The 13,305-nt window shown below is 35.8% G+C and overlaps 1 protein-coding gene across 2 annotated transcripts; it reads left to right on the plus strand.

The window, feature by feature from the left end:
- Positions 3,477 to 13,276, plus strand: LOC105167428 (auxin response factor 6-like). 2 transcript variants are annotated; one of them, XM_020695937.1, is made up of 14 exons: positions 3,477 to 4,141; positions 4,218 to 4,379; positions 5,079 to 5,177; positions 5,264 to 5,320; positions 5,405 to 5,563; positions 5,665 to 5,749; positions 8,019 to 8,109; positions 8,413 to 8,577; positions 8,650 to 8,772; positions 9,733 to 9,808; positions 10,143 to 10,290; positions 10,375 to 11,594; positions 11,923 to 12,113; positions 12,833 to 13,276. In XM_020695937.1, the coding sequence occupies exons 1-14, from the start codon at positions 4,124 to 4,126 to the stop codon at positions 13,032 to 13,034; spliced, it is 2,796 nt and encodes a 931-aa protein (XP_020551596.1). In that variant the 5' UTR covers positions 3,477 to 4,123; the 3' UTR covers positions 13,035 to 13,276. The 2 variants fall into 2 exon arrangements, with proteins under 2 accessions (XP_020551596.1, XP_011085439.1); XM_011087137.2 differs by having other exon boundaries at positions 3,478 to 4,141; positions 4,267 to 4,379.

A 13,305-nucleotide genomic window follows, 5' to 3' on the forward strand; every position in this document is an offset into this window, starting at 1 on the left:
AGTTCCTTATGACTTTTCTTAATCTACTTTTGCTTCTAGTATGGGAAACATGGGATATTGTTCTAGCTCAATTTATGAAAATATGTAAAAAAAATTGCAATGCATAAATCAGTGCTAATTGTTCTCAATCACCGTTGTGTTATTGAGCAATATGTCGAAATCCATAGAATTACTTGATAATTCAAAACAAGGTCCTAAATTTAAAAAATGAAAAAAAAGTCACGATTAAAGAAAATGGTGCGGCTGACCGATTCGAACACGCGCGCCCCTAATGACAGCTTGCAACGACCGACTACAGAGACACGACCTTCACTTGTAAACGCAGCAGGCGTTCTCTTCTCATGGACTCAACCTCCAAATCAATGACAACAACTGGCAATAGATTTGAGGCCTCGTGCACGGCAGACGACGACGACATTGACTCTGGTGGAGGCATCCACCAAATACGGAGGCGACGCGAATGGTAGAGAAAAAGGCGCGATGATTGCTGCAATTTCACAAAAGAAAAGAGAGAGCAAATAAGAAAAGAGAAGGAAAAACAAAATTCAGTCAAAGAACAGAGAAGGAAAGAAGAACAAAGAATGAAAGAAGAAAAAAGAGAAGAAAAAACGAAAAGAGATGAAAGAAGAAAGAGAAGAAAAAAAAGAAGAAGGAAGAAAGAGAATAAAAGAAGAAAAAAGAGAATAGAAAAATATTTAAAAAAAAATGCTGCAAAGTATTTTGCTTGAATTTGGTTTTGGTCCATCTTAGAGATGGGCCAAAACAGAAATCCAAACATAGGGGTTGTTTTTTCAACCAGAAGTGCTGTCATGGTTGAAATTACAAGTACAATCGTATTGGAAGGTGAAGAAAAATTTGTGGGTCTCTTCAAATGGCCTTCTCACAATTTTGATTCTCACCAACATTGATATTGAGACATGAAACATTCGATTTTTTAATGCTATATATGTCCAAATAGTTTTAAGATGTGTAGTATTTCCAACTTTTTGAGTTGTGAATTACTATAATAAACACAATATGTGAAACTTGTTGGGTTATTATTTTGATGTTTAGACCGTATGTCCTTAACAATACTACATATTTTAAAATGCATCAATAATATGGCCTGAGTCCCCAATTTAAGCTAGCCACCTGCATGTCACATGCAATTTTCAATCGATTTAGCAAATTCAGAGATAAAATTGCCAAAATTAATTCCAATAGGATCAAAATACCAACCTTGGATATAAGAATATCAAAATTAATTCATATGTTTAAAATATATTTCATGCAAATCACCTAGATATAAGAATATGAAATGCCTTTATTCAATAATAACAATCTATATACTACACGAATCTGAATAATGTTTATTTGAGATAAAATCTTAAAAGAACAATATTTATATTAGATAAAAGGGTTAATTATATTTGGATCCTCTCTAAAAATACTAAATCACACTTTTTCCCCTAAAAAATTTGAAATTATACTTACACCCTCTCTGAATATTCTCGCTTTACGCCTGACCCATTTTCATTGGGATTTGGATAAAAAATACTGACATAAGTAAAAATAATTATTTAAATTTCAAATTTTGCTCCTTATTTAATAGTTTCATGTATATTTTTGTACTTATAAAGAGATAAATATAATATATATATATATATATATATGGAGTGAGGTTAAAATTATTACATTTTTTTTCTTTTATAAGTACAAATTATTACATGAAAATACTAAATAAGAGGCAAAATTAAAAATTTATATTTTTTTTTGGCTAATATTAATATTTTTCGTGCAATCCTAACAAAAAAGAGTCAGATGTAAATAATAATTTTCAGAGGGAATGTAAGTGTAATTTCAAATTTTTTTTGGAAAAAAGTGTAATTTCAATTTTTTAGAAGGAATCTATGTGTAATTAGTCCTAAATAAAATTATGATAACTTATTTCATTTTGGATCATAACTACCAAATGCCAACACATTGATATCCTAGATTCATGATCAATATTAGATTTATGTTGTTCGTGTTATAGTTTTTTTTATAGGGTGAATAGCAATTTATCCCCCTATAATATTGAAAATGAGCACATTACTCTCTATGAAAAAATATAGCAATTTACTCTCCTGTACTTTTGAAAATGAAGTAATTTACCTCCTTATACAGGGAGGTAGATTGATTCATTTTAAAATCACAGGGGATACATTGATGTATTTTGAAAAGCACAAACAGATAAATCGCTATTTGTTTTTTCATCAGGGGGTAATTTACTCATTTGCAATATCACAAGAAGATTGCTTGCATTTTCTCTTTTTTTATATGACTATAGAATAAAAAGTGACTTGCCAAAAATGGCCTTAACTATATTTATTTCTTCCACACTTTTTTGATTAATTAATTTTCTTATTTATACACATTTAAAGTTAATTCCTTTTTTAGTTTTCAATTAGTTATGCATTTTATTTTTCTTCTTTTTTTATTTAATTATATAAATATAATAAGAATATAAATTATGCATATGCATCGAGTATGTTTCAATCTAGTATTATTACAAATGAGTGAATTTGGTATTATGGTCTTACATAACTATCTTTTCGATATTCTTTCAGATTTTCTCATATATTCTCTCTCCAAATTATATCTTTATTTTCTTTTATTATATTGTTCTTATTTTTTAACTATTTTCCATATTTTTAAAAATTGAACAAAGAATATGAAAGTTTTATTTTAAATAGGGAAAAGTATTATTTTAGTCCGCTAAATATGCCTAATTTTAATTTTAGTCCAATAACTATGTCCATTTTTGTTTAGGTCCAGTAACTTACGAAATTGCTTACTTTTAGTTCTCTAGCAGATTTTCGGACAATTTTACCCCTATGCAACTTTTAAAAGGCAGTTTTAGTTTATATGCACTGATAGGGGTAAAATTGTTCGAAAATCTGTCAGAAGACTAAAAGTAAGCAATTTCATAAGTTACTGGATCTAAACAAAAATGGACATAGTTATTGGACTAAAATTAATATTAGGTATACTTAGCGGACTAAAATAATATTTCTCTCTTTTAAATATAAAGTTTACGCACACGTATAAAATATGCGACATATTACTAGTACATTTTTAATTAATATAAATCTGAGATTTTACAGTGAAAAAGTATACATTCTTGCTTTCAGTTGTCACGCCAACTACACGAGTTCTGCAAGTTACCACCTCAGACCGCGTTTTCATTGAAAATCGGCCATATTAGAGTACAAATGTATACTTTTTCACCATAAAATCTCAAATTTGGTCTAGGAATACATCATGTTATTAAAACTTGGATGAAAAGTTCTACTAGAAAATAGTTCAGTAGTTGGTAGGAAAAATTGAAATAAAAATAATTTAGATGGAAAAATAGGAAATTTTGCCCTAATGTATAGGAACAATGCAGCTGCAACTAAACCAGTAATAAAAGCATATCTATTTTAGCATTGCATGAAATCTTTAATTTTGTGATAGAAAATCTAAGAGAGTAAGAAGATTGCAATAATTGATGTACTTTCCGAAATTACAGTGCACTGCAGAGAGCTGAGCAGCGTTTCGCTTCTCTCTATGAACTGAAAGCAATACAAAGAGGGGGAAAAAGAAATAAAAAAAGGAAAAGCTTATAGATCTGAAGCTGATTTTAGCTCCACAGAGAGATCTCAATAGTTCTCTAAAGCTACTCATCATTTTCTTCTTCCTTTAGCTTTTACTTGCTCACTTTAGCTTCATTTATTCCTCGGACCAGTCTTGTTCTTGTTTGTTTCCTCTTTAGGGTTGTTCAAAACTTGCTGTGGAAACTTCAAGATCTGCTTCAACTTTTCGTTTTCCTCAAAACCCTTTTGAAGTTTTAGTCCTAATTTACTTCCTTTGGTTTTTCTTTTTCTTTTTTGTGAGTGAAAGGGAGAAAAGGGTTGCAATTAGGGTATGTGTGGGTTTGGATGACAAGATTAGCACTTCTTGTTGGTTTGTGGGTGGGGGGTGGGGGGTGGGAGATTATTGCTTTTTAAATGAGTTCCTTTTGATTTCAGGGTTAGTAGATTAAGTTTTCTTTAGCTACGATTGTAACTTGTCTGGAATATGAGGTTATCTTCGTCTTCTTCATCTACTACTACCGGATTTAATGCTCAGCCTGAAGAAGGTAAGTTGTGCTTTTAGTTACTTTTTTAGTTTTTGGTTTTTGGTATTGCATATGGAAATGCTGGCTTGATTTGCAGTGTTTTAAGAAGTTGTGTGAAGATTCTTTCTCTTTTTGTGGGATGCCAGGGGAGACCAAATGCTTGAATTCGGAGCTCTGGCATGCTTGCGCTGGGCCGTTGGTCTCACTTCCACAAATTGGAAGCCGTGTTGTGTATTTTCCTCAAGGCCATAGCGAGCAGGTTCCTATTCAATTAAAAGATTTCTTGTTCAATTCTTTAGATATGAACTTTGTTAGAGTACTGGTGTTTGAGTTTGAATAGTGAGTGCATGGGATGACTACAGCTTGGTTGAAGGTCACTTGTTCAGTTTTGTTCTGATGTAATATGTCCATGTCTGCTATGAGTAAGTAATCATCTGCCTGCTTTAACCAGCTAAACATGGTGGATATGCAACAGCATACGGTTTATTGAAAGTTGAGAGAGCCTTGGTGCGTTGTTGCCGTACTTGATATTGGTGATATATGAATAAGGTTAAATTTCCTTGCGAATGCTGCAAATTGAACTTAATCTAAAAGTGGCCAGTTTTGTGTGTCAATTGCTGGCCGCCTGGCCCTTTAGTGGGCATTTATTTCATCTTGTGTGGTAATCGATAATTTCCGCTTAACTCATGTTGATTTAGTACTTTACCAATACATTAGTTGCAGAAACTACATAATGGCACTCAGACGTAAGTAAGTCATGCAGGCCTGTTCTGAGCTTTTGCATGTCTTTGTTTAGAAAGTTTGGTGCTAGGATTTCTGTTTAGTATCTTTAAAAAGAATTGTACCAACTATCCTTCATGAGATAGTATATATCTTACTTGCTGTTGTTGGTTCAAAGACTAAGTTCGCTAGGGTTTGTTCAGAATAGCCCCTCAGGCATCTGGTAATTTGTGAACAGGTTGCTGCCTCAACCAACAAGGAAGTAGATTCTACTATCCCTAACTATCCAGGCTTACAACCTCAATTAATATGCCAGCTTCACAATGTTACCATGCATGTGAGTGATCTCTACTGTTAATTTATTCTTGTAGAATGTTCTCTTAATCACTATTATATTTACTGCTTAAATTCTTGACATTGCAGGCAGATGTTGAGACAGATGAAGTATATGCTCAGATGACGTTGCAACCACTTAGCCCTGTACTGTACTTAGATTGCTTTGAGTTTGTGAATTTTGTGCCCTTTCTGTGGCTCACTAACTATTGACTTTGCCATTTTGGTTAGCAAGAGCAAAAGGACTTATGTCTGCTACCAGCAGAACTTGGCACCGCGAGCAAACAGCCAACCAATTATTTCTGTAAAACATTAACTGCTAGTGACACCAGCACTCACGGGGGATTTTCTGTCCCCCGCCGGGCCGCCGAAAAAGTCTTTCCTCCTCTTGTAAGTCCCATCAGCACTTAGTTTTACTGGCATCTACTTATGCAACTTTGTTTTCAGTCGCTGATGTGATTAGGTTAACTATTTCTGTTTTGCTTCTTCAGGATTATTCTCAAACCCCTCCTGCTCAAGAACTAATGGCAAAGGATCTTCATGGCAATGAATGGAAGTTCAGGCATATCTTTCGTGGTAAGTTATCAAGAATATGATGAAAGTTTTCTCGATTTTACTTGTAACAATTAGAAATATTTTATTTGTTATTTTGATGCTCTTAAGTTGCATAATAAAGCAGGTCTAGCTTACCAAGAACATGGGGCCTTCATGTTGCCGTATTACGCTTCTATTAATGTATTGGTATAATGAAAATAACTTCTTGTTATAATTCCTAGTAAAATGATCCTTCAGTTTTTAGTAAGTAATGTCAAAGTGGTAACTGAATTCTGTGTTGCAAGATTAAATTGGTGAAAATTAAAATCCTGGCACTGGAATGTATGTGAGACATAATGCATAACCTAATGATGTCATGCATTCTACAGTATGGTGATGAGCGTATTTTCCTTTTATAATGGGGTTGAGTGTATAAGAGGTTATCTCCGAGATGAAACATCAGCAAGAAATGATCATGAGTTTGCTAATTTAGAGCTCGAAGGCTGTTAAGATGTTTTCAAATTATTGTGAGTTGCTCGAGGCTCGCTGGATCAACAGGATATTTTTCTCCTGTGAGACATGAATGGTTGAGTTAGAATTCTGGAGATAGTGCAAGCAAGAAAAACAAATTGATACTTAAGGAGCACGTGCTCGGTCAAACTGTCATTAATTCATGTCAATTGTTCGCAAAAATGCTTGCGGTGCATCCTTTTGTATTAATTCTTTGAATATGATAGTCGAGACAGGAGATGCTTGAAGTGTGAATGGTCTAATTGTCACGAAAATATGGAAGCCCTTTATTGTCTTATTCAGGATAGTATATTTGAGCATGTTAACCAAGGTGACAGATGCTTGAGCTGTGATTTGTTCTATTTGCCACGAAAATGTGGAAGCGCTTTATCCTCTTATTCAAGATAGTGTTAAGTAGGAGTTGTTATGGATCTTTCTAGGAAAAGGGAGGGACAAGGAATGGTTACCAGCAAATTTCATTGTTGTTAAGGGCATATGTCGCAAAGGTGCTATGGAGCCATGCGCACATTGCAGCGTGTGCCTTTTTAAAGCATGGTGCAGAAATAAATCTTTTATTCATACATCAATATCTTTTAACATAAAAAATGCACTAATGGTGTTCTCTCTTCTTTTTGTTTTTCTTTTCTATTTTTTTTTTATTTCTTTAAGAAGAAAGTAAGTTAAAGCGGGGCCATCCTTAATTAAAACTTGGTGAAACCCAATCTTCAAAATAAATTGGGTTCCAGCCAATTTTGTTTTCAGCCCAGAGTTGAAAAGGCTGGGCTTTCACCTGGCGTGCCAGGGCCCACCGAAAAAGGCGTGCTAGACCGCTAGGAGCAAGCCTGGGCTTGCGTCATGTGCCATGGCACGCCTTTTATCACTATGTAAATATTAGCCCTCGAGTTAACCAAGGAGCATTTGCTAGCACTTAACTTTGAGCTTTTCGTTGGGAAAAGAGAAAAAAGCTAAAGAGAATTTCAATTTTTCAGCTTTTGCTATTGAAACTCTAAAATTAAGCATGAAACTACAAGAAGATAAAAGCAACATCCATTATGTGCTTTTTGCTTAGACATTTTTGTAATAAGTGAATTTTAATTGGACAATTACACAACTGTTTTAATTCTATACTAATCTTACCCTATTTGTAAAACCCAGTTGCTTGCTTTTATGTTGCCTGTTGCTGTGTCCTCACCGCCGTCACCACCCACTGTTGTTACTGCATCTATCTGTACATTCATAACAACTTATTTGTATATACGGCGTATCTATATGTGTATCGATGCATATCATAATTTGTTTTAAGTATATATATTTACTAGTGTATACATATATAGATGCAAAGAAACTGTATGCATATATAAAAATATATATATAGAAACTGTAGTAGGAAAAAAAGGAAGAGAAAGCTTTCACATTTATCCCTTCTCCTAAAGCACAATTTTTTGTGAACACTTCTCTGCCGTGCTCAATACACATAATAGATGACTTGTTCTGCATATGCAAAATAAATGACTCTTGCTAAGGTTACCCTGAATGTTTATAAAGGTGGCTTTAATCATTGGGTCTGCTGGTACTAAAACAATATGGGATTCTGGAAAAGAAACTTTTCTCGTATCTTTACAAAGGACATTTATATACTTAGTGGTTTTTATCGTTTTTCTTATCATTTATTCTGTATGTGTTGATAGTGAGGGTTCTCTCCTACACTATTGCTGTGGTTGTTGCTTATTTGACATGCTGATCAACTTATGAAGCTGGAATTTGATTCTTTAGTAGTTAATTGAACAATTCATGTTTACAGGTCAACCAAAGAGGCATCTGCTTACGACAGGATGGAGTGTGTTTGTGAGCGCAAAGAGGCTTGTTGCTGGAGACTCTGTTATCTTCATCTGGTATGGAATATTATCTGTATTCTTGGTATTCCCATGCATAAGCTTACAGGTCTTGTAACCATTTCGGTTCTTTCCCCCTGTACTTGTAAGTTTTCAGTCCAGCTATCATTTTTTTCTCCTATCCAATCCATGCTTTACGTAACTATTAAGATTTTAAATGTGGAGAACTTATCCAGAGAGAAAGCTCTGCCAAAACTGCTCTAGTTCATTTTCTTGGCACACAATCTACAGCCCTTTTCTACCAGTGACATTATATCATTAAATGACAATCGTTATTCTGACTCTTAAAATGTACTCTTTCAGGAATGAAAATAATCAGTTGCTCTTGGGGATTCGGCGTGCTAATCGTCCTCAAACTGTTATGCCTTCATCAGTTTTGTCAAGTGATAGCATGCACATTGGTCTTCTTGCTGCTGCTGCTCATGCAGCAGCGACGAATAGTCGTTTCACCATCTTTTACAATCCGAGGTAAAGGTTCCATTTTTGTTTGTGCTTTATTAAGTAACTTGTGTCTTTACATTTCTGCTTTTCTAATTTCAGGGCCAGTCCATCGGAGTTTGTGATACCACTGGCAAAATATGCCAAAGCAGTGTACCATACACGAGTTTCTGTGGGCATGCGTTTTCGGATGCTTTTTGAAACAGATGAATCAAGTGTCCGTAGGTGGGTCTAAATTTTCCTACAAAATCACAAAGATGCACAGAAAGATGATAAAACTTCTAAGTTGATTGGAAGCATGTGCTTTCATGCTTACTGCCATAGCCAGTAACTGTAATTGCTGGACTTGTTAGATGTGAGATTGATGTATGATTTTGTCATCCTTATTAAACTTGAAATTGAGATTATGTGGATCAGTAAAATTCAAGAATAAAGATTTTAAACATAAATTGTTGAAATTAACAATTTGTGCACACGTTGTACTTAAATAAGCACACACGTATATACATGCATATACATTCTGTGATGGCCATGAGATGGAGAAGTGATTGGAGATAAGGATCTAATAACTAGCTGCTGGGTAGTATCAGATGAAGGTTTTCTAAATGTAGCATATTCCAAATATACTGTCACCAAATAACAGGGATCAATTTAAACTGATAAATGGCACTTTAAAAGGCAACTCTAGGATATATTTCTTCTTCAGCATGAGATGAGAGTTATTTAAATGAGCAAACTGCTTTTGTAGTGTTCCTATAAGTGTAATTGAATTGTGTACATCATGTCTGATCATGACATAATGCATCATGTGGGTGTATTTTGTAGCATTGTACCTCATGATGTGAGCACATACTCAATGGAATTATTAAAGTTATGGCTAAAAAAGTAGAAAATATAAAATTAGCAGCTGTCTTTCATGGATCATTTAAATCATTTTCCTTTTGATGCTTTTGCCATTGCTAATTGCCTTACTGCGTCATTATTACTAAAATGCTGCAGCATTCCGCAAATGCCTCTTGTTTTCCTGCTTTATATTAAAAAAAAAACATTATGCTTACAATAAAACATCCTAGGACCTCTTTGTGCTCATAATGAACATGAGAATTTGAACGGACATACACCTTAATGGATCACCTCTGAATCTACATTCAACTGATACTGATACTTTCATATGTTTGGACTCAGATATATGGGTACAATTACTGGCATAAGTGACTTGGATGCTGTTCGGTGGCCGAACTCACATTGGCGTTCCGTGAAGGTTTGTTCATAGCCATGCTCTTGTGGTCAAATTAGTTTTTAGTATAGATAAAGACTCGATTTTAACATATGCATCATTGTTCATGGCATGACTACTATTTTGCAGTGTTGATGTAACCTAAATTTACTTTCAAGTATATTGTCTGTGGAAAAAAATCTTTCTTGTAGAGGATTTGGCCTTACTGGAAGTTTAGCCTTTTTAAGTGAAGCCCTTGAAGAAATTTTTTGTGAATTGACTTGTGTAGCTTTCCTCTGTTTCTTATATCTGCTGCATTTCTGTCTAGATGTCAATTGATTGATAGTTTTGAACTTGATACCTGACGTTTCTTATTCAGGTTGGTTGGGATGAATCAACTGCAGGGGAGAGGCAACCCAGAGTTTCCTTGTGGGAGATTGAGCCCCTGACGACTTTCCCGATGTACCCATCTCCATTCTCCCTTAGATTGAAGAGACCTTGGCCATCTGCATTGCCCTCCTTTCCTGGTCTGGTTTATAACAGTTGGCTGAGAAAAAATGTTTGTTTCTTTCTTCCCATGTTGATCTAGATTCTGCTTCACTATTATTCAGGTCTCAGAGACGGTGATATGAGCGTGAATTCTCCACTTGCATGGCTTCGTGGGGGCATCGGAGATCAAGGGGTTCAATCGCTAAATTTCCAAAGATTTGGTGTATCCCCATGGATGCAACCTAGGCTGGACACTTCTATGCTTGGTCTACAACCTGATATTTATCATGTAATGGCAGCTGCAGCACTCCAGGAGACAGGATCATTAGACCCCTCCAAGCTTTCACATCAACCCCTCCTGCAATTCCAGCAAAATGTGCCAAATCTTTCTGCTTCACTAATTCAGAATCAGAATCAGATGCTGCAGACACCCCATAATCAACAGAACTTCCTTCAAAATTTTCCAGAAAACAGCGTCATATCTCAGGCTCAGATTTTGCAGCAACAGTTGCAGCTCCGTCAGCAGCTTAATGATCAGCAACAGCAACAGCAACAGCAACTACATGAACAGAGACAGCAACAGCAACAGCAACTACATGAACAAAGACAGCAACAACAAGTAGAACAGCAAGTTCAGCAATCACAGCAACTGCATCCACACTTTCAAGATCAACAAACCAACAAAACCATCCCGACTGTCTCACAGATAGGACCAGCCTCTGTGTCACAGTTCACACCTTTGCAGGGATTTTCCTCAACAAGCCAGCTTCTGAACTTCTCTGACCTCATTGGGAACCATATGACATCTGCCAATAACTCTTCCATGTCAAGTGTTCTAAGTTCATTTTCCCATGAGGGAACAACCAACCTAGTGAACTTGCATGGGCCCAATCCAATAGTCTCTCACTCCTCGTCGTCAAAGCGAGTAGCATTAGACCCTCAACTTCCCTCCAAGGTTTCTCAATTTGGAGTGCCTCATCAAGAAGAATTGGTGATCCCTAGTTCGAAGGTCACTGACCTTCCAGCTTTGCTGCCACCATTTCCTGGTAGAGACTTTCCAGATTTCCAGGGTGTGACGGATTCCCATAACAATTTACTATATGGGGTGAATAACGATTCATCGGCTATAATGCCAAGTGGGATGTCAACCCTTAGAAACAGTGGCAACGAGAATGGATCATTATCAATGCCATTTGCAACCCCTGCATTTGCAAGTGCTGGACGCACTGACTTTCCTCTTAACTCGGACATGACTACCTCAAGTTGTGTAGATGAATCAGGATACTTACAGTCCTCAGAAAATGTGGACCAAACTAACCCACCCCCTGGAACCTTTGTGAAGGTGAGTTAACATGTTTTCTTTTCTGACCATGTTTCCCAGATTCTTTTAGGCGAGACACGTTATTATTTGATCATGGTCATTTTCTCACTCTACTGCTTTTCCTATGCAAGAAAATTTAAAAATCATCGTTGGTTTTCACTTCTTATAATGGAAATACATGTATTTCTAGGATTTACGTGATTCCTTTAATTATTTTTAGGAGTAGGCTATTAATGAAGATGGATTTATGAAGTTGAAACTCTACTCCTGACCTAAATTTCTGGCAACAGCTTGGTAGTATATATATGAATCTTCTGAAAGCCTAAAGTATTATTGTTGATTCTTACAGGTTCACAAATCAGGGTCCTTCGGACGGTCGCTTGATATTTCCAAATTTAGCAGCTATAATGAGCTGCGGAGTGAGCTTGCTCACATGTTTGGGCTTGAAGGCCTATTGGAGGATCCTCAGAGATCAGGCTGGCAGCTTGTATTTGTTGACCGAGAGAATGACGTTCTTCTCCTCGGTGATGACCCTTGGCAGTAAGCACCTTCTACCATTTCCCTGATTTCTTCTGCTTTTAATATTTCAGGTATTCTTTGTGCTCAAAATTACGAAAATAAGTTTCAGCCTTCTTAATAATATATTCTCTGAAACATGCTAACATTTCAAAGTTGTCTTCTGTGGCAGTTATAATTCAGTTACCATCCTTGCATGGAAGAGTCATATGGTCTGAAATGTAACCGTATTGACATTTTTTCTAGTATTTTCTAAAATCCCTTTTCCAAATCCTTTTCTAAGTTACAAAATAAGTTTTATCTTTATCAACTTTAGTTCAATTTCGGGGGAAAAGTAAGGCGATTATTACATAAATACCACTAGAAGTTTTGGTCATATTGGCAAAAAATCCTCTGATTTTTGTGAAACTTACCTTTCTAGTTTCCACTCATGCCTTATATTACGCATTTCCCCAATCATGCTGTCTCTGGATAGGAATCTGCAATATAAGCCATGACTGCCAGAGTTGTCTGATTCTCCAAAATCAAGGTTCCTTTTGCAATATGTCTAAACTTAAGGGATGTATGTTGTGATCCTAAAATGGCCTGCATAATTTGCATCAACACTGAGGCATTTGCTGCTATTTAGTGAAGTCCAAATCACAAGTACATTATTTCCTAGTAGCCATAATTATATTTCTGTTAATATATAACAATGCAATTACGAGTCTTCTTTCTCAGCATAAAATTACCTTTCGTTGCAGGGAATTCGTAAACAGCGTCTGGTACATCAAGATTCTGTCTCCTCTCGAAGTGCAGCAGATGGGCAAAGAGGGTCTTGATCCTAATTCCGTCCAATCTCATTATCTCTCCAGCAACGGCAACAGCTGTGATGAGTTCATGAGCAGGAACGACCCCAGAACTAGCTTAAATGGGATACCGTCTGTAGGTACGCTCGACTACTGATGCCATTAGCTAAGGTACTCAGAAAACTATGTGGAACGTTATTTTGTATAACCCGACGAGACTCATCAGCCATTGTTTGGAAGATGGTACCTGTGATATATAATGTCTGTTGTGATCATTGAATCTTGAGATGTTAGAGAATATGATGCATAAAGTGTATATTTCCGCATGAATCTTTGTCCCAATAGAACTACTCTGAACTTCGATGGGAATTATAATGTCGTATTTTCATTGTTTTCGTATTTCGTATCGCTCAATAGTATCCTATCCT

This window comes from Sesamum indicum, linkage group LG8 (assembly GCF_000512975.1).
Source record: "Sesamum indicum cultivar Zhongzhi No. 13 linkage group LG8, S_indicum_v1.0, whole genome shotgun sequence".
NCBI lineage: Eukaryota > Viridiplantae > Streptophyta > Magnoliopsida > Lamiales > Pedaliaceae > Sesamum > Sesamum indicum.